This window comes from Gracilinanus agilis, chromosome 2, assembly GCF_016433145.1.
Source record: "Gracilinanus agilis isolate LMUSP501 chromosome 2, AgileGrace, whole genome shotgun sequence".
In the NCBI taxonomy this organism is placed as follows: Eukaryota; Metazoa; Chordata; class Mammalia; order Didelphimorphia; family Didelphidae; genus Gracilinanus; species Gracilinanus agilis.
The window spans coordinates 625,609,046-625,635,679 of record NC_058131.1 but is presented as its reverse complement, the minus strand read 5'-3'; the positions used below and the strand labels follow the sequence as shown (position 1 = coordinate 625,635,679).

The window sequence follows — 26,634 nt, the reverse complement described above, 5'->3', positions numbered from 1 at the left end:
GTGGTCAAGGCTGACTCTAGTAGCATCTTATTAGGTAACCCACAGGACCATGCATATGTATGTGGTCTTTGTGGTGGTATATGATGCTTATTTTCCCTGAGGAGGAAACCAATAAAAATGTGTGCCACCTCATGTAAAACCCAGTGGAATTGAGCATTGGTTATGGGAGAGGGGTGGGAGGAGGGAAGGGAAAGAATATGAATCATTTAACCATGGAAAAATTTTCATCATTAATCAATAAAAAAATGTGTGCCACCTAAAGGTTTTGCCTCCATATTTGGCAATGCCTATAGGTGTGAGATCTATGGCTGATGTACAAATATATATCCTCTTCTTACACATTAGAAATGGATGTAAATTGTGAGATCTTCAAATGTTTTACCGGGGAAGAAAAGCCTTGCACCTGCTGTAATTTGCAGGGATGGAAATTTTTTAACTGGTGGGAGAGCATAACAGGGATTTAAATCTTCAGTTTGTCACCAGCTTTATCAATGGTTGCCAGTTTTCCCCTTCAGTGTTTCTGGGACTTTCTTACTGCTTCTCTAAACTTCTGTTGAGTTTTCATGTTTTGACCTAGCCACATTGGATAGATATCCTATGTAGGATTTAGGGGATGACATAGATTGGTATCATACAGGCTCAGAAGTCCTGATGTATGGATGTATGGTAATATTCACCATTGAGGAAATAATCACATAGATGAGATTCATTGAAATATTGAGCTGACGAATAAAATAACCAATGCTAGTGGAAAGACGAGTATAAATTACCAAGTGATAAAAAGGAAATTCCAATATTTCAGTCTTCATTTTTAAACCTGGGATAAAACAGAACCCCTAAATAGGATTCTGCTGTTGGCAATTTTCCATTGCTAATTCCTCTTCATCTAAGGAGTTTGATATTAAAGATCTTGATCCTGAGATGTTGGACTTTTCCCATTACTTTTTCCTAATATGCTTCTTCATATTATCTTAGCACAATTAACACTATGCAATTTATGATGCAAGAAATATTTTAATATACAATGAAATCTTAGGTGTGCAAACTAGAGATGGATAGCTAAATCACAACTACATTGCTCAATTCCTCTAGTCTCAGTTAAACAAGATGATCATTCTTTTATCCAGACCTTTTGGTTTTCCTTCCTAGCTTCTCTTTGGTTTCAACCCCCAATCTAGGACTCTAAGTATTCTGGTGAATTAGAAAGCAAGGTCCTTTGTTTTCTCTAGACTTTACCCTGGAGCTCAAGCTTAGCCTCCAAATGATTTAAGTGATTACATCAGCAGGAACTAAAAGGAGGTATATCAGTTTGTCTATTTAACTCCAAACTAGTCCTTCAAGGAAGTATTGTGCATTTTCTTCTATTATAGGCTTTTAATTTTCCCCCTGAATTCTGACCAGATCCAGGGTATATTTCAATAGAAATCAGTGAGGATGACCCATAGGGGGCTTTGAAGAGGAGATTATCTTCAGGGCTTCTCTGGATTTAATTCATTTTTGGTGGACTTGAAAGAAAAGCTTTGGAAGCTGTCGTTTGAAGCCAAATAATTTAGGGTCCTCATAGAGAGAGTTCCTTCACTCTCCTGTTTAAAACATCTTCCTTGGTAGACTTTGATGGATCCATAGTTTCACAGATGTGGGCTCTCCCTCAAGCAGTGAAAATTGCAACCTACCCACAGCTTCTCCTATGTGCATTTCTTATTCAAGTTCTGATAAAAATCTTTCAAGGAGGATCTACCTGCCATGATATAGGATTTCCTCTGGCTCTTTTTCACATTTAATGGATACCACTGTTGCACATGGGCCACCCCTTTCTCTACATCATTTGCCTCCCATTTTCTGATTACCTGTGCCCTTGATGATATCATAATAAAAATAGCACTTTTAGGTTTGCAAAGTTCTTTTACATACTACACATACATAGATTATTTCACTGGATCCTCACAACAAACCCATAATATAGGTGCAAAGGGATAGTTAAGTGGCTCAGAAGATAGAATGCTAGGCCTGGAATCAGGAAGATCATAGTTTAAATCTTGACTCACATTCTTCCTAGCTGTGTTGCTGGGCAGATCACTTAACAACTGTCTGACTCAGTTTCCTCATCTATAAAATGGGGATGATAATAACATCTACCTCCCAAGGTTGTAATGAGGATAAAGTAAGGTGATATTTATAAAGTGCTTTGCAAACCATGATGTGCTAGTTAAATGCTAGCTATTACTATTATCTTCATTTTACAAATGAAGAAAATGAGGCTAAGTGATTTACCCAGGGTCACACAGCAAGTATCCGAGACAGAATGTAAACTCAGATCTTTCTGACTCCAAGTCCAGCATTCTATCCACCATACCAATTTAGCTAATGTGATGCCTATACCACAAATTGTCCCATCATCACGAACAAAGATCCTCCTCTGGCTCCTACTTTAAAATCTCTCTGATCTAATCTTTGTCCTTCCTGTTTTACTGGACATGCTCCCTTTTCGGTTTGCTTCTGTACTTTTATTTTTTCCTGATAGCCTTCGTAGTCCTTTAATTCCATCAATATAGTCTGTAATCTGAGCAATAAGGCAGGGATGACTTCAGATTCATTAAGATATTAGAGAAGGGAGATTTATTGTAGTAAACCTAGTCAAATATTTTGAGAAGGTAACAAAAGGATCAATAAAGGTGCCCTGGAATAAGTATTTCTGATGTGAGATGATTGGGGGCTGAGGGAGAGCGGAAATAGTTCTTTATTCCTCATCTCAATAATCCTTTTCAATCTTTCTTTAAAATAGACTTCTTTATCCTTCCTTCCCCCTCCTGCCCAATTCTTATTTCCTGCTTGGATTTGTTAAGAGCAATTTAGCATTTTTTGTGATTTGTTCAATACTTTAGCCCTTGTTTATAGTGGACTCAACACATATAATCTTCTACCTGGTTAAGGAACTACTGATAAGTAAAGTATTTCCTTGCACATAGAAATCCATTTTTAAAAGACCTTGGCAAGCAAGATTAGAGACCACCTACCTGTCAATCAACTGTCACCCAGTAACTTCTCCTGTGTTGCACAGTAAGGTAGTAATAGGCTAGTTGATGCCAGTGGGCATGATAAAAATTAGGGATGAAAACATGGAAATTATAGACCTTCTGCCTCTGTAGTTCTTGCAAAATGAACATAAATAAGGCCTTTTAAGAAAATAATTTATATATCAAGTTTAATTTTCACTTGCACTCATGTTGTAGAATGTCACCAAACTTCACTGAAGTTAAAGTTAGGAAAGTCCATTTTTAAACATTACTGATCTGTTAAAAAACAAAATAAAACATGCACACACTCACATAAGCTCTGTAGCAACTGGGGTTGGACTGCTTCATGGAAAAATTTATCTGCTCTGCTACAAACTGAAAAAGGAATTTAGAAAGCCTCCGGAGAAGTTCCTAATCTAGCAGCACTTGTCTTCTCCTCTTCCTATAAAATCTGATGTTGGTCTATAAAATTATGAAGTATTATCGTGAGGATTCCTTGAAAGTCAAATATGCTTCACTGAAGTGTCAAACTCATGACATTCATTCTTGGAGAAGAAGTTATCTCAGAGTAGGATTCCAAAAAAGTAAAAACCAGGAAACTGACATAAAACTTGAAGATTTATTATTTTTTTTAAACTAACCTTCAATAGAGTCTGGTTAGAAGAACAAAGATTTTTTTTTTTTACTTCAGAGACAATAAGGAATATTCTGGGCAGCAACAGAGATTGGATTATTTCAAATAATTTAAAGGGACTGCAAAAAGAGGGAGAGTTAAAAATAATGACTTAAAATTAAAAAAATAGATAAAAAGTTGAACTTTGAAAAAAAAGTTTAAAATTAAAAAAAGTTAAAGCTAAAAAAACAACTACCACCAAGAACACTTAATATCAAAGTAAACAGTCAGATTTTCAAATCCTTGGGCCTGTATTTTACCTTCCCATGGAAACATATACTCTGTGGTTCAAGCCTTAACCAGGAAAATAAGTAGCACAAGTGTGTGTCACCTTATATAATAGGTGGACTCTTGGAAACTTGTACGCAAATCAAACATTGACAAACTGAATCATATTTCCTTACTGATTTACCTTCTCCATAAACTCTTCCCTGGACTATTTTATTTGGCCCCTCCCTCTACTGAATATCCCTATAACATATGTAGTTTATAGCACGCAATTTATCATTTAATTATATACTATCTCTTATTGTTTCCTAATTGTTCTTGTCTACCAACCACAGTGAAAGTTCCTTGAATCTGGTTTCTGAATCTTAAATTTCTCTATTCAGTTCCTTAATTTAGCAAAGGGCTAAGAATAACAATAATGATGATGATGATGATGATGATGATGATAATTCACATTACTTCACTGGAATTTTAGAGATGCTTCACATTTATTTTTTAATGGGTCTTCCATTGCCAGCGGATCTTAACACTTTTTCTTTAAGAGTCTTTGCTCTGCAGATTAGGAGAGTTTTTCATTATTTACCAAGCTTTAGTAGCTTAAAATAGCAGTAAGATTTTGAGACACCCAGTGTATGCACATTTAGAGAAGGGACTGTTTCATTCTTTATATTTGTATCCCCAGTGTCCGTCAAAGGGCTTCATACACAGGAGGGATTTAATCATTACTTGCTCATTGGTGATTATCCAACATTTTATGCTATTAAAATTATGTTAAGATTTTTAGGATACTCTGTATAAATCAAGGCCCACGTGTTCTAGGGAGTGCCAGTTGGTCAGTCAATCAGTATAATATAATATAATATAATATAATATAATATAATATAACAACATAACATAATATATAATGTAATACAATGTAACATGATATAAATGTTTATTGATAAACATTTATTAAGCATGTACTCTGTGCTAAGTGCTTGTGGATACAAAAAGAATATAATGGGGAACCAATAAGCAAACAATTATGTTTGAACAAGTTAGTACAGGATAAAAAGGAAATAATGCAGAGGCACTAGAATTAAGAGGAATTGCAGAAGGGCCTGCTTATTTATGCCTATTTAAAAAAGTTCTGCTTAATTCATTTCATTCCAATCATATGTTTATTATGTAGAGGCAGCATGGATCTGGGATCAAAAAGCCTGAATTCTATTTCTTCCTCTTTGAGACTCAAGTGCCTTCTCTGTAAAACGAAGGATTTGGGCTATTTGATCTCTAAGGTCCCTTAGAATATCTCTGAATCCAAGATACTATATGCCTGAAGAAGTTTTTTTCCCCCTAAAAACAGAGAAAAACTAGGAGTGGAAAATGTGTTACTGGGGCAGACTCTGGCCCTTGGATACTATTCTTTGGCTTTGGCTGGGTAGAACCTATTAATTAATCAATTAACAAGCTTTTATCAAATAGGTAACATATGAGAGATATTGTGCTAGACACAAAGTCAAAAATGAAACAATACTTGTTTCCCATAAGGAACTTGAATTCTAACAGGAGAGAAAATAAAAGAATGCACAAAAGATAATGCAAAATAAAAACAAAGCTATTTTCTAAGGCAAAACCCCAGCCAAAAAAAAAAAGGAAGGCCAACAACACTTGAAGACAGTGATGTATAATACTCACTAAAATGGATAATTCTTCCATCTACTGTACCTGTAGCTTTTTTGTTACTAATTATTTACATGTTGTCTCCCCTGTTAGAATGTAAACTCCCTGAGGGCATGGACTGTTTCTGTCTTTATTTGTATACTTAGCACATAATAAATGTTTAACAAATGTTTATCAGTAGGTACAGTACAGATTGAAATCCAGCCACATCTCCTTGTCCTATACAATTCTTGTCAATGTTTCCCCAGAGATCCTCCCTGGAGGATTTATTTAATATACTAGAGGATTTTCTCTAAGTCTTTTTCTAATTTTTTTGGTGCCAGTTCAGCATTTGGGCTGCCCATCTGTTATGTATTACTTTTACTACATAACCAGCCCAATTTCTAGTCTGATTATAAATTTTCTGAATGGCACACCATTCAGAAGCATGTGTGCTGGAGCTCACACAAACTGGTTCTTGAGAGTTGATAGTTAAATTTTCAGTGAGCTATATAACACCTGGAAAATTGGCAAATGTTATAAACCAGGGACTGATTGTTTGATTTATTGGCTTAAGCGATGGAAAAAAATGTTAACAATTCAGATTAAACTTAAAAGTGAGTTGTGGATATATTTTTTTTCCTCCAGAGAGCTGGTTGTTAAACATTAATCAGCATATACACTCCCAACACAAGCATTAAAACAGCACCGAAAATACATTGCACATATAACTAATATTTTAAAATATGCTTTTCAGCCTTTAATAGGCCCAAGCAGGTCCAGTCTTAACCTTAAACTTCTGGTATGGAGAATTCTCAAAGGACCATAGGTTTAGAGCTCAAAGGACATTTAGAGATCATAAAACCTAGTTGGAACATTTTATATATGAGTATATAATGTTTATATATTATATAAAGTGATAGACTGTAATCTAAGGGTCCAAGGTGAGATTTGAACCCAATTATTCCTGATTTCAAATCCAGCATTGATCCATCATACCAGGCTCCCAGGGCATCATCTGAATGCTGAGTCAGGGATAAAGGGTGCCATCTGATAAACTACAAACTTCACCCCTCGATTCACTGGAGATATTCTTTCGAGGTCTGTCATTCTGGCAGAAACATAATCCAGCACTCATCTAACAAGCAATGATATAAACCAGAGAAATGGCAGTGGGGGAGAGAGAGGTATTCTTATTTCAGATTTCAAGGGGATAATGTCGCTAAAAAACTGGTTTCCATCTAACAGTTTTTCAGTTGCCATAATCAGAAGACCATCTTTGTGGATCAACATTCCTCAACACCCTCCTGATCAATCACACACAAATCATTAATACATTCTAACCCCACTTTCCCGATACTACTGCAGCAGGCATTCAGAACAATAAAGGATTATTTTAGTAATATGAGCTGGTTGACCATGGTCTTCTGGCAGATATTCATTCAGTCAAGATTCGCCAACCAATCATTTCATGTTCTGCCACTCTTTGGGTCCTGTCCCTTCCTTCTCATACTGGGAAATAAATGGTGGTGGATTCAGACACAATTAGACAGCAGCCTACTGCAGAGTGCTTTTTAGGTTGTTTATTGTTATTCTGTTGTTTCCCATTTACCTGTGAAGAGCCTCCTACTTTTAATGAACAATTTTAATGTGACAGGCAGCTGACAGCTCTCAGGTTATAGTGGTTTAAAAATAATGTGTCTCAACAGGTAGCTGTTAACAGAAAAGATATTGAGTGACAAGAGGTCACCTGCCACTCCTATCTGTTTGGTCATAACTAGAAACTGTTATCCCAGAAAATGAGAGAATAAGAGTGGGACAGCAGGGTTCTCCAACCTGGGGAAGGATGGCCTCAAATTATGCCCAAGACATACAGCCAAGGGCAGTGCCAGGAATCTGCTTCAATCTGCCTGCACCCTGTGCTAAAGCGGAGCAAGTGACCTTCTTGGAAGTGGGTGCATTTTACCCTGCTATTTCTGGCAACAGTTCTGATTCTCAGGCTCTTTATTCTTCTGGTTACACTTCCAAAGTAAGAAACATGTTGTCTGCTTGATACCAGGACCTCAGTGCCAAACACATTCTTTCAGTGATGTTAAGAAAGGCTTGCATAAATCCATGTGAGACTAAGAAAATGAAGGGACAAAGAAATTGTTCTCAAGCCCATTCTAGCCCATTTCTGGGAAAGCTTACCTGACTTGAAATGGGTATGAAACTATATTAAATTCACCATCTTCTCCTATGATGAAGAGAATTTGCTTTTCTTACCTGTAATTTCAGGAATCATACGTAGCTGATATGTTATTTGAAAGTGATCTAAAAGAAATGTGGGCATCAAGGGTGGTATTTTGAAAATAGTCTGGAAGATAGCACAGAAATGATTGTTTCATCTTCACCACCTCTCCACCCTTCCCCATATTTATCTCTTTGCTCACATTCTTTTTCTTTTTTGTTTAATGGAAATTAGATGGATCTTGGAGAGTTTTGGCTTTTGAACTTCAGTTATAGAGGCTCATTTTTGTTTATTTACTTGACTTTTCAAACTGCTTTGTAAAATCCTTGTGTTTGCAGCCAAGGAGATCCTGTACTTTTAGGACCATATCAAATGTTTTTTTTTTTTTTTTTGCATGTGGCTATAGTTCACAGGATCATGGAATCTTAGATGGAAACTTTAGAAATCATACAATTCTGCATCTGTTTTATGGGTGGGGGGAAACTGAAGTGAGAGTAATTTGCCTAAATTCGCAAATAAAGTTTCTGGAATCTTTTGCAGCAAATTAATCTAGTAGTGAGAAGTGGAAAAGATTCAATGCAAAGTTAAAACAAATTCCAATTTTGCTTAGGTGAGGAATTTTTTTAAATTACTGAAGAGAAGCTATGAATGTTTTGGGGACAAGGGGGACAGGGATGTGTGTGTGTGAGAGAGAGAGAAGGGAGAGAGACGAATTTACTTCATATAAATAGATTAAAGTTCAGTTACTTTTTCAAGTGATTCAAATCTCTTTGGTTTGAAAATCTAGCTGAGAATCCCATGAGAATAGTTGTCCTCTGGGAGTCCTCATATTTCTTATGTATAAGTCAGACTATGAATTTTACAGGAAATGCTTTTCTCACAACATCCTAATATTTACACCTTATGTTCTAACAGTAGTTGGAAGACCAATGGAAAGGTAAAAATGAATGAAAGAAAATAAGACCCTTTAAATTTTTTAAAAGTTGTATTATTAGAATTGGGGAAATTCCAATTTGGAGTGGTATTTAAAGGGAAGAGATCTCTCTTATTTAATCTGAATTAATTTGTTTGTCCCCAGATGAAATGGATTAATAAGAAACTTACTCATTGAAAATCATTCTTTAATTCTCATCTAATGGAAAAAAGTTTTTCCTTCCCTGTGTTATTCTGTCATTTTTTCACTTGTGTCCCATTCTTTGGCTCCATTTGAGGTTTTCTTGGCAAGATGCTAGAGTGGTTTCCCTCTCTAACTCATTTTACAGATTAGGAAAATAGGGTTAAGTGACTTGCCAAGGGTCACACAGCTAGTAATTGTTGGAGGCTAGATTTGAACTTAGATCTTTCTGATTCCATGCCCAGTGCTCTAGTCACTCCATATTTCAGGGAGTTTCACTCTTCTTGAAGCCAAAAGTAATTTATCAGCCCTTCGGTCTACCTTTTAAAAATGTTTTTTTGCTGCATGTGCATTATGAATGTATGTCAAACTTATCAAACTACAGGTTCAGAATAAAAACAATAAATTTAGAGAAATAAATGGAACACATTTGTCAATTATGACTTAGCCCTTTTCTGAAAAGTGGGTAGAAAGAGAAAAGGGATAAGACAGCCTCAATGGCTGTCAATGGAAACTTTCTTTAGAAATTTTGAGCCAGGGGAGTATTTTTACCATTAAGGCCCTGTGCTTTGCTGCTGTTGAGAGTCAGGGTGGCAAAGTAGAGAGATTATTTGATTTGGAGCCAGGAAGGCCTGGGTTTGCTTAACTTTTCTAATACCTGCTGTCTGTATGACCTTTGGGCGTAAGTTCCTTCATCTGAAAAATGGGGATAATACAAGCTAGCATTTATATAGTGCTTTAAATCTCATAACTACCTCAAAGTGAGAAGACTAAATACATAGGTAAAGTCCTTTTTTTAAAAAACAACTTTAAAGTATCATATAAATGTTGGTTGTTACAGGAAAGTGAGACCTACATTTAAGCCCATCATAAGCCCCAGAAGATAAAGATGGAGGGAAGACAGGAGAGAAATCAGAAACAGACTTCATAGAGTCATAGAGTGCTTGATAGAGAATGTGAAAGGGCCTTGGAAGTTATCTAGCTCAATCACTTCATTTTATTGCTGAAGAAATTAAGGATTTGAAAAGTTAAGTGACTTGCCTAAGGGTCAATGGGACAGAGCCAAAATACAAACATATGCCAACTACCTCCCAAACCCAGCATTCTTTCAGTTAACACCATTTTGGGGTGAGACTGTTGGACTTCTTGGTCTTCTATCAGCTTAAATTCTGTAGTACCAGGGACTCTGATAAAGGGGTTCAAAGGAAGTTGTTTTCTATCACCAGAATAGCTCTTTGCTTAACTATCTTTCTGGGACAAATAATAGCAGTTCCCTAAGCAGTTAAATTAATACCTTCTCTGTACTTCAAAGAGTTAATTTATTTCCCACCCCACTCCAGGCTCCCTAGTGTCAGTGTGCTGATTTTAGAGACTACCTACTCATTAACCTTTTCTGCTTTTTAGATTCACGGAGCAACTCTTTGCTGAACTGTTCAGATAAGTAACCACAAGGAAATGAAGGCTGAAGTACACCCAGACTCCCCTCCTATCAGACTCCTAGGAATGTACAGTACTGGCAACTATTTATTATCATTTTAGAGTTCAGCATGAATCCTTTTTTCAGAGATACTTCAATACTTATAGCCATTATTTCATTTTTTGTTCATCTCACATTTAAATTGATCATATATATATACACACACACATATATATATATATACACACACACACACACATATATATATATATATATATTAAAAGTAGGGCATTTTATTTAATTAGAACAGTAATTCTTGAGCTTTTCGGTCTCAAGATCCCTTTACATTCATAAATTTTACTGAGGACTCCCCCAATGTTTTGTTTATGTGGGTTGTATCTGTCAATATTTACCATGTTAGAAATTAATACCACTTGGTATTATGATGAAAATAGTTTTGACCTTGTAGACTCCTGGTAAGGGTCTTCTAGACCATACTTTGAGAGTGTCAACCCAGAAAAACACAGAACAACTAAAGCTGTTAAAAAGAACAGGTCTTTAATCAGGATAGGGGAGACAATGCTCTTATGGCCAAGATAGTCAGGCAGAACCACAATACCACCATACCCAACAATACCCCATTGGGCTAAGCTCTGAGATTCTGGGAACAATGGCTCTGGGAAAATACCTCATGAAAGGTCATTTCCCATTAAACTGAAGAACTTGGGGGCTTGTTTACTTACACTTTAGGGAGTAAAAGGAAAGGAAGGAAAACTGAGTGGCTACATGGAGGTTAGGGAAGGAGAATTCTAGGAATACCTGGGAGTAGCCTAGATACAATGGAAAGAAACTTGGAAAAAGATACCTAAAAGTTGATTATGTCTGCTAATCCTATCTAAAGTAATCAAGGAGTGCTTGAAGATTTAGGGTTCAGTTTGGGGGCAAAGGATTAGTAAAGGGGTTTGCTGTCAGGGCAAAGAGTCAGTTTTAGAGTTTCATAAAATCAGGTTGTCAAGAGCTACTTTGCCCAAAATAACACAAAATAAGTTAGTGCTTTTCTTTTTTTCGATTTTTTTTAAACATTTTATGTGAAGAAATGGGAGGCAGCAAAGCAGAGCTGACATTGGAGTGAGAAAGACTTGGGGTTTAAATTTTACCCTTGGCACATGCTAGATGTGTGACCCTGGGCAAATCACTAAACCTCTGTGTCAGAGGGAACTGTAAATTGCACTCTAAATTGCCGAGAAAGGGTTGATCTGCATTAGAAGTCTCTTGTGATTAGCTTCCTACATAGCTGCATAGATGATAGCATCAGAAAAAATAAAAGGTCACAAGGAGTTTAAAAAATGTCTCCTTATTTACAAAGTTTACCTGAGGAGGCAGACACTGAGATGGGCTTTAGAGAAGTCTCTGAGCCATCTGACATCAGACATCAACTTAAAAGACAGCCTAAATAATTCAGATCATGATATTCTAATTCTTATGAAATTTTAAAGAAATTTCAAAGCATTTGCTCTTTATCCCAATATGTCCAGCTTCACAAGAACTGTATACAGTAAATCAAGGATATGTTCCTAATTGATAAGTTGTCTTTTGTACCATGCTTACTACTGATTGGTTCCCAAACAATTCTCCAACCAATAGCTCTCATTCCTCTGCCATTCTTGCTTCCTGCCAACAATGTTGTCTCAGTCACCTCTCTCTTGGTGCAAAGCCAGACGCTGTATGGTCACGATTTAAAGCTCTCTGCTTATTCCCTGCTTCCTACTCCAAAAATATGCGGAGACTAATCAACTGCTATGTCAGTAACCTAAATAAGCTACAAAAAGTGAATTTGGAGATGAAACATGTTATATATGCAGCCTTTTATGTTTAACTTGAAAAGATTTTGGATAGGTAAACATATCAAAGAAGAGTGCTCAGCATATTTAATAATAACTTACGATTTTTCATTTTTTAAACTTGTAAAGTGATATATTTCATTGGCTTGATTATTCAATTTATTCAACTCTTTCTTTATATAATAACTTAGAACTCTGAACAAAATTAAAGGAAATATACTCTCACTGTTATCTAAAATGGACTTATTTCTCAAGTGACATTTGATTTTTGATATGTTTCTGCATTAAAAATGAAAAACAAGATTGAATGATAGCAGGAGGCAGCTGGGTAGCTCAGTGGATTGAGAGCCAGGCTTAGAGAGAGGAGGTCCTAGGTTCAAATCTGGCCTCAGACACTTCCTAGCAGTGTGACCATGGCAAGTCACTTAACCCCCATTACCTAGTCCTTACTCTACTCTTTTGCCTTTAAACCAATACATAGTACTGATTCTAAGGAGGAAAGTAAGGGTTTAAAAAAAAGAATGAATGATAGCTTTATGATAGATGTATAACTACTATCAAATTGCTTGCTACCCTCAGGGAAGGGGGTAGAAAAGGAGAGAGGGAGAGAATTTGGATCTCAAAATATCAGAAAATAAAGGTTAAAAATTGTTTCTGTATGCATTTCAGAAAAAATACAGAATAAGACAGACATTAAAAAAAGAAAAACAAAATGTTCCTTCTACAACAGGTGCCAGCTTGAGACACATAATAGCATATATCATAGGACTAGATCACTTCAGTGATTAGAAAGGAACAATCTAAAAACTTGAGCATTTTCCTCCATGCTAAAAATTTTATTAATTTTAGCCTTGAGTTACTGTGTTAATTTAAGTTCTCACTTGATTTCTCAACATCACAAAACTTTTCCATTCCTTCCCTCCTCTCTCACATCTCAAATTCTTCTGAATCAAAATGAATAGTTGAATAGTATATCTAACTAAAATATTTGAATCATCAGGAAAGACATAATATTTCTTTTTGGAAGGTTAAAAGAATCAATAATAATAGCTAAGATTCCTGTAGCACCTACTACATGGCAGGTACTGTGCAGTGTGTCTTACAATTATGCCATTTGACCAAATGCTTGGTCTCAAACACAAATAATTTATCTTTAAAGAGTGCTTTTCTTCAAATTTTAGCTCCTTGAAAACAATAAGTTTGTTAAGATACTGGCAGTACAGTCTTGTTTATATAGTGATTTTGAGTCAGCAAAGCACTTCTCACAACTTATTACGTATTATGTCCATTTTACTAATGCTCTTAGAGGTTAAGTGACTTTCCCAGAGTCCCACAGTAAAAGTGTTTAAGTAATCTTTTTTTTTTTTACTCCTGGATTAATATCCCCTTTTAAATTGTGATTTAATAACTTTCCTCAACTGAGAAGACACTAGCAAATAGTAACCCATGTGCCTGCTTTTATATGTATTTTTTTTATCTTGAGGTAAGTTCTGAATGCAGGTGTCCCAACACAAATCTAGTACCCTTTCTATCATGCTGTTCTAGTCATGGTTTCAGAATAATTTTTTCATCTATAAGAGCGAAAGCACACAAGATCACCAGAGAAACTCCTGAATCTCTTTTCCTGAAAGGCAAAATCCTTCATAAAACACTTTAGACTTTGTTATGAAAGCATTTCTTTTGTCAGAATTTGGAAAAAATAATCTACAAATTATTTTAGTTGGGAATGATCTGTATATGGAATTTAGGACTTCAGAGAACTGTTGTTTTTCTTAGACTGAATCTTTATGGATGACGTGACTTTTCCTAACTTAGTAAACATAATGCTTAAATTTAGATGCAAAAATAATTGAATCATGCATTTTATTTAGTCTGGTTTTGCTTGTTTTGTTTTTTGTTTTGAGAGACCCTTGGCTTTGTAGGTTTCCTATAGCTAGAAGGAATATGAGAGGCACAGAAGGCTTTTCTTCCTTCCTTGTCTAAGAAGATCAATTGCCATATTATTCTCCTAGAAATGTTAAGAGTTTAGTTTGATAAATATTCAATGATTGGAATACTTACTAAAAGAGCAATAACTCTTAAATCTTTTTTGAAATTTAGAATATATTCTCATTGAATAATTGTAGTCAATCCCATCTCTACAAGATTGTAATGTGTGTTTTCCTATTATCTTTTCATACTTAGGCAATTTCTCAAGATGATAATATAATTTTCCAGAAATTTGCACTGAATTTCAATCAATCATTCAATAAGGACTTAAAGTACCACACATATGGCAAATGCCAGGCACTGTACTAAGTGCTAGAGATACAAAGAGGCAAAAGAAAGTTATACTCTCACTCTTAAGGAGCTTATACTCTAACAGGGAGATAACATCAAAACAATTATATACAAAACAAGCTATCTACAGGATAAATAGGAAATAATTAAGAGGAAAGGCATTGTAACTAAGAAGGTAGGAGAAGCATTTCTATAAAAGGTGATATTTTAGTTGGGATTTTAAGAGAGTAAGGGAGTTCTTTCTGCTCACCTTTACTAATTTCTCAGAAGTACTTGAAAAACATCCTTATTGACTACTATGACATTAATACTAAAAGCTCTACAAAGCTTCATATAAATATGTGGCTCTTTTTTTTAGATACTCCCCTAAATCAGTTACATATTTCACTGTGTAGGGGGATGGGGAATGTAAATTTAAAAAAATAACTGGAGAATGAAAATTCACTTTGCAAAATATCTTGAATTCCTGGTGCAATAATTTTAAAGCTTAGGCTTTAAAAAATCTCTTATCTGAGTAAAAACTGTTCAGTCATATCCAGCTCTTCATGATCCTATTTTGGGTTTTCTTGGCAGCAAAGATACTAGAGTAGGTTGCCATTTCCTTCTTCAGCTGAAGAAACTGAGACAAAAAGGGTCAAGTGATTTACCAGAGTCATCCAGCTAGGAAGTATCTGAGGCTAGATTTGAATTCAGATCTTCCCGATTCCAGGTCCATCTGCTGCATCATGTAGTTCCCCAGTGAGTAAAGGTAGTAGCCTTCTAATTGGTCTGTTCCTATTCTTTCCTCCTCTATAAATCAACTCATATCTTAAGTTAGATTAATGTTTCTAAAAAATAGCTTTTGTCTCACCATGTTCTTCTTCCTACTGCCTCCATGTCCCACAGGGTTAAACTTAAATCTCTTATTCAAAACCCTCAGCAATCAACAATCTTTCCCCAACTTGTCTTCCCAGTTTTATCTTCTACCTGCTTTATTTAGGCTGGTATATTGTTCTCTGATTGTAACTTCAGGGTATCTGTATCTACTCTTCTTATACTTTTCCATTTCATCCTCTTTACATTTCCTTGTACCATCTTTAATTCCCCAAACCTTAGAATACCTCCCATCCTCTCCTCTAGTCCAACCCACAAATTACTTCAAGCCTCAGGTCAAGTTTTCATCTTCTATGAAGCCTTCATAGCCACCCCACCCCATAGTACCAAAATGAATTTTCTTGCCACTAAACTTCTATAATAACCTATCATTTATAAATCTGGCATTTTTAGTGTGTGTATATCTGATCTCCCCAACTTAATCATTCCTTTAATAAAGACAGGGAAAAAAATCTTATACTTTTTTCTATACCTAGTATAGTGCTAAATATTGTTGATACCTGGAAAATTATTTGTTAAATGAACAAAAAGACTAACCAGATAGTTATTTAAAACAGTGAATTCCCTTGATGAATTTAAAGTACGATTTGATTTACCCACAATATTCTAGGAATAAAGTTTTTGTAAAAAATGAGACCTACTTGGCTAACTCCTTTTGCAAAGTATTAATAAGCATTTATTATTTTTAAAGATGACCCTAGGACTGATGCCTAAGAAAGCACAGTAAAGGTAGTTGTGATAATCTGCCCTTTGAGAAAGTTCTGTTGATTCTCTGATTTGAGGAAAGTCTTTAATAATCACTTTACTCAGTGCTTACCAAGATGTTTTATTACTGCTTTGAAAGCAATAATCTGAAAATTAAGAGTGATACTGGTAGCTGAAAACAGAAACAGCATATAGATGCTACATGATAATGATAAAGTTATCATATTTGATACTTTCTATAGCAGTATTTAAAGAAATCCTGAAGTTATAAGTAATATAGATTAGTTAGCCTAGAGAAAGTGAGGGGTGACTACTTTTCTCATATAGCATATAATTAGTTTTTATGAAGAATTTATAAAAATTTTTATAAAATAATTTTATAAACTTTTTTCTCTTTTCAATTAAGATGAAGAAAATGTTTTCTGTGTGACTTAAGATTCTACAATCTATTTTTTCTGAAGGGCTATAAATCTAAAATTTGTTTTCATATGCCAGGTTTGGACTAAATGGTCCTTGTTTAATCTTCTTAAGATGTAGATGACCTCTCAAAGTCCTTCCCATACCAGCAATTCAGCCATATTATTCCCATATCTGTAATTCTCTGACTGAGAGATTTGGGCATGTACTTTCTTCAACTAAAATGCATAAATCATGAATTATTGCAAAACCATTTAAACACGGTCAGCTGTTTCGACAGTTTCTTGCCAAAATATTATCTATAAAGATTTTTTTCTTGAATTTCTGGGAGTACATTGGAAATAGCATTAGAATTTCTATTAATTTTTACTTCACTAAAGGTTTTTGAACAAAGATATTATAATTGTTAATAGAATTCTGCTCATTAACAAATAAAATATTTTAAAGAGAGTTAGGTTCCTGTTGATATTAAAAAAATTATGAGTACCCCTTACAATCAATAAGAGAAGTAAGAAAATATACAGGTTACCTTCTCTGGGTTACTTTTTCAACAAAAAAGCAAAAGGAACAATATTGTTAGACTATCTTCCACATCTGTAACATGTGCACAGTTGTGTAGGTTATATGTTCTAATACTTATTGATCTGTGGTCTCACGAATGAAAATATTTCCTTCAAGTATGCAGATTGCAATTCATCTATGCCTCTTCCTCTTGGGTGGCTCTTATCCATCTCCTACCAGTTTGACACAAGGTTCCTTCTAAGGTGCTGGGGGCTAGGCGGACGGAGGTGGTGGAGACGCCTTCAGTTTTCCTGATCTGCTCTGAGTTTATCAGTGGAGCACACTGGCTATTGCTTACCTCTCACTCTCACCATATAATCAGCCCTCCTTTTTCTGTCAGATGTTGTTTTGGAAAAGTCCTTCATACTATTTCTCTAGAGTTCCTTGTTTGTAATGTATTGCAGCCTGCTCACACCCACCATATGCTTTTCCACTGTCCTTTGGATGATCCTTAATTTTATTTCTTTGGGGAATATGGTATTTCTTGACTACAGGCCATACAACATGGTCAAAAGAATATTAATATTAAAAAGATGGGCCTTCCTTTCAGGAAGAAGCTTGGGACCATTAAAAAGCCTTTGCAAATTTCCCAAGTTAATCCAGCCTTCTGTCAGGAAGTTGGCAATTTGTTGAATTCCTTAATTTGCCTTCCTTCAAGTGGCTGTAGTTATAAAAATTACCAAATGATCCTTTTAGTCAGAGTATAGCAAACAGATTTCTTAATCTAATGTTTGGTTAGATTATTTTGTTGAGTTGTGGTCACTGAGGAATTTTTAGTGCAGTGACAAAGTGTTTGCCTATATGCATAATGTTATCTCCATGTATATTTTACCTGCTGTCAGACTGTTCTTTTTCCTCTTAGCAGAGCTGAAGGGGGAGAAGAGAAAATTTTAAGAAAATGCATTTGAAATGCTAGAAATCATAAAGCACTGCAAAACATTCATCTGAGCATCTATCTCAAAGGACTCCCAAGTGCTATCCTATCAACCATGCTTTGTTGATATAAAACTTTAGTCACAGAGAAACTGTTTGACTTTCCCAAGGTCATTCCACAATGTTGTCATTCAACTTTCAGAATAACACTTAATAGTATTGGACCATATGCTTTTGTAACTTTTATGCTGACTTATATTGGCTCACAATTTCCACAAATTGGTGGTTTGACAGTGGCTTGAATTCACAAATAGTTGAAGAGGGAATTTTTGACATTCCTGACACAAGGTCATTTGACAAGAAAATGACAGAGAAAGCAAGCTTGCCATATACTCCCATTAGTTGTGTTAATGTGCAGAATTATTTTATGTCCTATGAGGACGGTCAAGATACTTTAAAAAATTCTGCTTGTTTGTAGTTAGTTGTTCAATAACTGCAGCAATACTTAAAAGTGGGAGAAAAGAAACATTCAAAATAATATCAAATACATCTTAAGTGTATTGAGTAAAATAACAAGGAAATTTTAAGATCTTACTAGTATCAAAATAAATTTCTGTGGGGAAGAAGAGTGTGAAAAGAAAGAAGAAAACGTGAACCTCAACAGATACAGATCACAGCTTTGGAAAAAAAGCACATTTGATATTGATGCTGCTATTAAGAGATAACATCATGTATTATATGCTACTTCGTTTGGGGGGGCTAAATAAAAAGAATACAGGAAATAAAAGTTTATTCAGGAAGTGCTTAGAATTATTCAAGTTATCTTTGTTCAACATCCAATCAAAAGTGAGGGATGCAGGTAGTGAGTATTTTTCATTTAAAAAATACAATGAATGTGATTTTAAAAATCCCCAAATATTCTATGATTTACCTCAACAAACCAAAGGGTACCTCTACATTATTTCCCGTGTACCTCCATACCTTTCTTTTCTTCTACCCATACTGCAATCCACTTTCATCTTGGATCTAGCTGTCAGTCTCTTCCCCACTCTCTAATCCAAACCAAACCAACATTCATTAAATATATACTATATGCTAGGTAGTGGGCTAAGAAATTGATATAAAAAGGATAGGAAACCCCCAAATTAGGAAATTCCCTCTAATGATGCAAGTTAGCACCTTCTCTAGAACTTACAGTCTTAAAGAGTTGCCCACAACTTGGAGGTCAAATGCTTTACCCAGAGTCACATAGCATGTGTCAGAGACTAAACTTGAGCTGTGTTCTTCTGGACTCCAAGGCCAGCTCCTTAGTCATGATGCTTTGCCCTCCAGGGGCTCACATTCTACTAGGGGAAACAACATATAAGCACAGATGCAGATATCTGATAATTTCAGAAAGAAGAGAGTACTAACAATTAGGGAAATCAGGAGGGTCATGGCTAAGCTAAGCCATGAGGGGGGAGTACATTTCTGGCAGGGACAACTTGTGAAAATGCACTGGAGGCTGAAAATAGAATGTTGAATTTGAGGGATATAAATTAAACCAATTTGACTAGAAAGGATAATGCTTGAGGGGAAGTAATGGATAAATATCTGGAAAGGTAGGTTGGTAAAGGATTTCAAAGTGCTTTAACTACCCAACTAGGAAGTTAGTATTTTATCCTATAGACAATAATGAGTCAAAGAAGGTCTTTAAGTAGGGGAATGAGAAGGCCAAAATTGTGTTTTATCACTATTCCAAGAGGACCAATGGTATCACGGAGCGATGTCTTGACTTGTGCATGAATTGTATTTTACCAGCGTATTGGATTGGAAAGGAGGGAAAGAGATTGAGGGTTGGATTCAATAATCTAGGTCAATGATTCCCAAAGTGGGCACTACCACCCCCTGGTGGGTGCTGCAGCGATCCAGGAAAGAGGTGATGGCCACAGGTGCATTTATCTTTCCTATTAATTGCTATTAAAATTAAAAAAAAAATTAATTTCCAGGGGGCTAAGTAATATTTTTTCTGGAAAGGGAGTGGTAGGCCAAAAAAGTTTGGGAACCACTGATCTAGGTGAAGGTTGATGATAACTGGAAAGAGGGGGTGGCAGTGTGGATGGAGCAAAAGAGAGGGATGGAGGTAAATTGGAAAATGATGTAGAGGTACACTCTGATGGTTTATACCACTGATTTATTTTTTTGGTGGGTTTTCCTTCATTTTATGACTCTATAATTCCAATAGATTTGGAATCTATTTCTTCATATTTATCCATCTTTACAATGCAAAGATGTTAAAGTAATACATGTAAATTAAATAATCCTTATTTCTATTGTTTGAGAACATATATAACTGTAGTACATAGAGCCATCAACTGGTAAGAATGGGAATCAGTGGACACAGAGCCCTAAGATAATTTTTTGATGCAGTGTGCTTGAAATCACTGTAATCTTACTGTTTGTGACACAAGGGAACGAGTTTCAGGAGTGACTTTCTGTAATAAATTGAAAATAAGTAGAGGGTGTGTGTGAAGAGAGAGGGAAAGAAGAATTAATTTAATTCCATTTGTTGATGTGACTGTAGTGGGACTATTTTTAGGTTAATCCAAACAGTGCATGTCTTCTCCATTCTGATTAATATAAATTTGGCTGGGATTCAAAAGAATTAGTATTTCTCAGCACATTATCCTATCAACTAAAACTCCATTATTCTGGGCCAGTGTGGTTAATGGGAATTTACTCTTTGAGGCTTTCCTCCCCTTTTTCAGGAGAACCAAGAAGCCTAACTTTGTTCAAAAGTGCTGCCTGAAACTGACCATTGTGATTGCAGATGATCTTCATTTGAACCCTTACATCAGAGCTCTTGGTCAAATTTAGCTTCTAAGACTGTGTTGATACTTTGGGCACAGAATTTCCTCCATTGCAATTTTACATATTACTGGGAGGAAGTCACCACATTAAACAAAAATAGGAAATTAAAATAAATTATGCAAGTGTGCTTACCAAGGAAGGGCCTTCACAATAGCCACTTAGTAGTTATTAATAAAATTTCAATTTCAGAGGTGTGGACCAAAACCTAGTTACAATCTTGTTTTTTCCAACATATATAAAGTACCATTAATAAAAAAAGTTGCTAAATTCACCAAAGGTTAAAATGGAAGTGTTTGTACACCACAAAACCCAATTTTCATGCTGTTGAGAACATCTATATATACTTTAAAAATCCTTATCGTTCATCTTAGAATCAAACCTGTGTTTTGGTTCCAAAGTAGTAAAACAGTAAGGGTTAGGCAGTGGGGGTTAAGTGATTGGCCCAGGGCCACACAGCTAGGAAGTATCTAAGGTCATATTTGAACCCAGGTCCTTTTATCTCTAGGTCTGGCTCTCCAATCACTGAGCCATCTATTGCCCCATAATGCATTTTTTAAGGTTATAATCATTATATATAACAAAGAATTTTGCAGCAGTATACTTAAATATAACTTGCAAATGTAGCATAGTGTATTATTAGACACATTATCCTCCTTTTTGAGAATTACATTTTATATTTCTAGCTTTCAAGTAAAGCAAAAATGTATATTATACAAACACACACTTAACATGTAGACTTTCTGCATATCAATGTAAACATGTTTGGTAGTCTGCTTTCTATTGTTAATCTATATCTGTTTTCCTTGGAGAGGAAGAGAGCCTTAGAGAAGAGATAGGGAGAGAGAAGAAAGGAGGGAGAGAAGAAAGGAGAGAGAGAGAGAGAGAGAGAGAGAGAGAGAGAGAGAGAGAGAGAGAGAGAGAGAGAGAAAGAGAGGGAAAGGATAGTTTTCATGAATATTTGGAATCATTACCACAGTCCTAGGTAGATATAATCTAATCACAAAAATACTGTGAGAAATCTGTTGAACAAAATCTGCTTGGCCTTGAATAAGTAGAAAATTAGCTACAAAATCATGGTATTTTCTGAAGAAAAGTTACTATTTTATTAGTAGAGGGCTTTAAGTCACTCATTAAATAACTAATTTTGCTTATTTGTTGTAAAAAAAACCAGTAAAACTTTCTAAGATCTACAAGTCTTGAGATATTAAGGGCCTATTTATACAGTCTTTATTTAGGGAAATTTCTTACTTCTATGGGATGGTTAAACTGAATGGATCAGGAAAGCAAAGCCTCTGTTGCCATAAGTTCTATTAGACAAAATGGTTACATGGCTATTAATATTCTAGAGTAACAGCTGATAAGGGAATAAAACTGTTTTAAGCTGACTCACTTATTTTTAAAGAAGGATTCTATTTGCTTTGCTGTCTTGGTATTGGTAGAGACTTTTAAACTTTGTTAACAGCTTTTCTGTAACTGTGGAAGTTCATGTTACTGTTCATGCAACCTATTACTGTTCACTGAAAAGTTAATATTTATCTTATTCAGTGTGAATACAGGTTATTTAAACATCTCACCAAAAGGACAGTTCTCTATCCTGACTTAATAGACAAAAAAGATATATATGTTTTATGTAAGGATGGCCCCAGGGGAGTGCTGGAAGAGAGACTCACCGTACAGACTCTCTATCCCTTCTATCAATCATTGGTTACAGGCTCTCTTTATTATTACAGTTAACACTTAATGTATACTAGAAGTTAATAGATGGAATTTTGGCTTACCCACCACAAAATGATAAAAGTGCAAAAGTTAATTTTAAAGGAAACTTATTTTGGAGGGCAATCCTTCACTGGGAGAAATTTTACAACACTCTCACCAGAGCAAATGGTAAAAATTATCTGGATACTTTTGCATATTACAGAGCTATTAAATAAGGCTACTTCTCTCCCCACTCATATCCCTTTACCTGTACACAATACCATAGATGCTATATAGGGTGTTCAAAAAATCTTAGAGCAGTATTCCTGTATTATCTGTCAAATAGGTTTATCTATCTGTCTGAGACACTGCTACAAGGCCTGCTTAGACAAATAAATGGGAGAGGATAGAGCACTTAAATGGAAATTTTTTTTACAAAATAGTCATTTGACCATTGAAGCATTTTACATTAAAAAATAGCCATTATACATACTGTACACTGAACTTTGTAGGCTACACATTGGAAATCCAAGGAGTTACTGATTTCCTTCAAAGCAGGTAACAAATTATTCAATCAATATATAGTCTAATTCTATTTCTTTTGTGCAAAGAAGCAATTGTTTTACCTGTTGTTCTGAAAAATGTTTTTTGAAGGTAAAAATCACATCTCTCTACACAATCTCAAATGTTACCTCTTAAGAAAAGGTTAAGTACAACATATGGGAACCTATCCTACTAGAAACAGTTTGGAAATATCTTTGAATCTGTGCATGAATTTCGGAATAAAATATAGCTTTATTTGGTTGAAACCTCATTTTGCTAGGCTTTTATATCAGGAAATGCCATTATGAGTAGTTGTACTCGATATCGAATCCCTGTTGCAAGCAAAACAAATGCTATTCTTTTACAGCTGGAAATAGTTTCTGCACCCCCATACACACACTCTACATATCTTGATTGTGCTGCATTTGTATTTATTGCACATAGACCATTTACTTACACAGTAGTTAGTTGCACCAGAGTATAAATACTTTATAAAATACACAGGAGGAAATAGAAATGACACACAAGTGCTAAATCAACAGCAGATTCATGTGAGCACTTGGACATACAAAAATAATAAAAAATCCTTATATTTAAATTTCAAATATGGATACAGTTACAGTACCATGATAAAATAGTATAAAAAGTCTTTTTTTCCAATAAAACATTAACTCAGTAACATAATACACAAAAAGTAGAGTTTGGATTTCAGGTTATTTTCAACTCCCTTTCCTCCCCTCATTAAAAAAATTTTGTGTGTGTGCAAGTAATATCTTCAGTGGACTTTACATTTTCTAACACTGTGCAAAAAGGCATTTTGAACCATTCCTTTTATCTTTTTCCAAATGTGCAGTAATTTTTCTTGACACTAGGACTGTTTCCTCATATTTACTGTTCTCTCTTCAAATTGTGACAGAGTCACGTGTCACAAAGGCTCGTGCCTGGTCCTTTAAACTAATATTGATACATAAATAATCTGTTTAATATAAACATATCTTTTTAAAAAATCCCTGTGCAATATGCACAGTTTGAGGTAGGAACCCCTCTGCCTCATCACTATTGCCAAGACGCTAGATTTGCTGTGCAAAAGGAAAGCCAGGTGGTTTGTTCTATAAAACTCTTTTAAAAGGCGAACATGATTTTGGCATCCTTTCCCCTCTGCTTTGATTAAAGATGTCATTATTCAGACTTTGAAATAATAATAAAAACTTTTATAGCAACCAAAAAACCTGTTCTATCTAAACCGCCCATTTCCTCTTACTTTTTGGATAACTGCTCCAGTTCCTAGGAATAGGAAGGGAACAGCTGATAGTCTTAAAAAGCAGGATTCCTAAGTACAGCTCGAAGAAACCAAGTTGGTGGTTTTTCTTTCTTCCCCTCCCTCCCCCCATAACTCCCCCTTCTCTCCTTTCCCCCTCCATCACGAATTCTTTTCTTTGGACCACCTAGCTACTCAACTGACACTCTCGAAATCCTCGCAGGAACAATCAGAATTAGACTTAAAAAGACGAAATGGGCAAAGTTTTCCCCTCCCTCCAAAAGTCAAGAAGAAAAGTCCAAAACCCCAACCCCCTCTCCTCCCCTCAACTTTCCTTCTGTTCAACGGCCGAGTGGCTTTTCTGTTTGTTGTGGATGATTCAAACGAAGTATGAAGGATACACTATCACCTGCTTTCGGTCTTGAGTAAACACAGATCCTCTCTTCCCTGTGAAGACAGTTCAGGGCTGTTCAGGTTTTCTTTCTCTTGAATCTCCAAACCAGTTTCTTGGATGGGGGTGTGGGGATGGGGCGAGAGGAAATCCCCACTCCCCACCGATGGCCCCCAACCTCGAAACCACATGCCCGGTCGCCCCCACGAAAAAATAAAAATAAAACACAAGCCCGGCTCCCGCCTTCACCATCGCCGCCCCCCACCCACCAGCGGCTGGTCCTATACCTTGGATTCCGAATATGAGTCTTTGCTGTCCCTGTCCTCCAGGCTGGAGTCGCTGTCCCCCGTCGCCCCGCCGTTGCAGCCGGCCCAGGGCTCCAGGTAGTGAGGGGAAGAGGGAAGCAGCTCTCCCTGTTCCGCGTAGGCGGCCCCGGGGGACGGGGTGCCACAGCCTACCGCCGAACTGCCGCAACCTCCCACCGTGACGGCCCCGGAGCCCCCGCGCGACAACTCCCCAGCGCTGGCGTGGAACCGCCGCCCAGCCTGCCGTGGACAGCACAGGAGCCTTTTGAAGGCCTTGCGGAAGTCCGGGCTGCGGCAATAGATGATGGGGTTGAAAGCCGAGTTGGCATAGCCCAGCCAGTTGAAGAAGACGAAGAGGCGATTGGGCACCAGGTCTCGGTGGAAGACCTTCACCACATTAGCGAGGAAGAAGGGCAGCCAGCAGAGGGTGAACACACCCATGATGATGCCCAGCGTCTTGAGCGCCTTCTGCTCCTTGAGGGCCACGAGGCGCGACGGTCGGCGCTTGCTGGGGCGCCCGTTGGCCAGCACCACACGCGACGGCGGTAGTGCCGGTGTGGGGGGTGGCTGGTGAAGAGCATGGGGCCGCGGCTGCGGTGGCGGCGAGGGCGAGGGCGGCGGGCGGGGGCCGCTGTAGAAGCGCCGCTCGCAGCGGTCGATTTTCTTCACCTGCTTCTGGGCCTCGCGGAAGACGCGCAGGTACACGAAGGCCATGATAGACAGCGGCACGTAGAAGGAGACCACGGACGAGGCAATGGCGTATGCCCGGTTGGTAACAAAGTCGCAGCACTTGGGGTCGTTGTAGCAGAGCAGCGCCTCGTCGCCGTCTGCCCGCCACCAGTGCATGAGGATGGGCAGGAAGGACACGAGCGCCGAAATGGCCCACACAGTGCACACGAGCGCCCGCGCCCGCGCCCGAGTCAGTAGGCTCTGGTAGCGGAACGGGGACGTGATGGCGATGTAACGGTCCAGGGCGATGACACACAGCGTCTCGATACTGGCTGTGACACACAGCACGTCCACCGACGTCCAGAACTCGCAGAAGAAGGAGCCGTACTCCCAGCGTCCCCACACCACGATAGTGGCCCCGAAAGGCACCACCAGCAGCCCCATGACCAGGTCAGCGCTGGCCAGGGAGATGATGAAGAGGTTAGTGAGCGTCTGCAGACGCTGCGTCTTGGCGATGGCTACTATCACCAGTACGTTGCCCGCCACAATGAGCAGCACGATCAGGGCCATAAGCACGCCCATACCTGCCGTCCACTGCTGGGACAGGGCCACGGGTGCTGGTGTCGTCGAGGTCAGCAGTGAGGAGGCGGGAGAGGCGGGCACCAAAAGCCGGGCGGCGGTGGCTGCGGCTGCAGCTGCCTCTGCCTTTCCACCCGCCCCGTCGGGGGCTGGCGAAGGAGATGACAGGTTGTAGGGCTCGTAGCCTAAGGCAAGCGCCCCATCTCCCATCGTGAGGAGGAAGTAACTGGGGACTTGGGGTGGGGAGGGGGGCAGGGCCGTCCTTTGGGTAAAGCGAAGAGCCTAGGGTTGGGAGGGGACCGCGAAGAGGTCAGGGTCAGGGCCAGGTCAAGGCAGCTGTCTGCAGCAGCGCGAAGCTGGGGACATCCGTGCCGGGCGCCTTCCCCGCAGGATCCGAGCCTGCTGCTGCCTCCCTCCTCTCCCAAGCTGCTGCTGTGGCTGCTGTCGCTGCTGGGACTTCAGCATGTTTCTGAGCGC

General features: G+C 37.5%; 1 protein-coding gene across 1 annotated transcript; it reads right to left on the bottom strand.

Annotated features, from left to right (window-relative positions):
• Positions 1–24,637: 24,637 nt before the first annotated feature.
• On the bottom strand, positions 24,638–26,367 carry ADRB1 (adrenoceptor beta 1). Its single transcript, XM_044662580.1, has 2 exons — positions 26,292–26,367; positions 24,638–26,261 (listed from the first exon to the last, which is right to left on the bottom strand). The coding sequence occupies exons 1-2, from the start codon at positions 26,365–26,367 to the stop codon at positions 24,886–24,888; spliced, it is 1,452 nt and encodes a 483-aa protein (XP_044518515.1). The 3' UTR covers positions 24,638–24,885.
• Positions 26,368–26,634: the final 267 nt, after the last annotated feature.

What these genes read in the sequence shown, in the direction of transcription:
- ADRB1 (XM_044662580.1), bottom strand. Translation starts at nt 26,367, where the DNA reads ATGGGAGATGGGGCGCTTGCCTTAGGCTACGAGCCCTACAACCTGTCA. An exon ending in GCCAGCCCCCGACGGGGCGG is followed by an intron (nt 26,262 to 26,291) that starts GTGGAAAGGCAG and finishes CTGCAGCCGCAG; the next exon opens with CCACCGCCGCCCGGCTTTTG.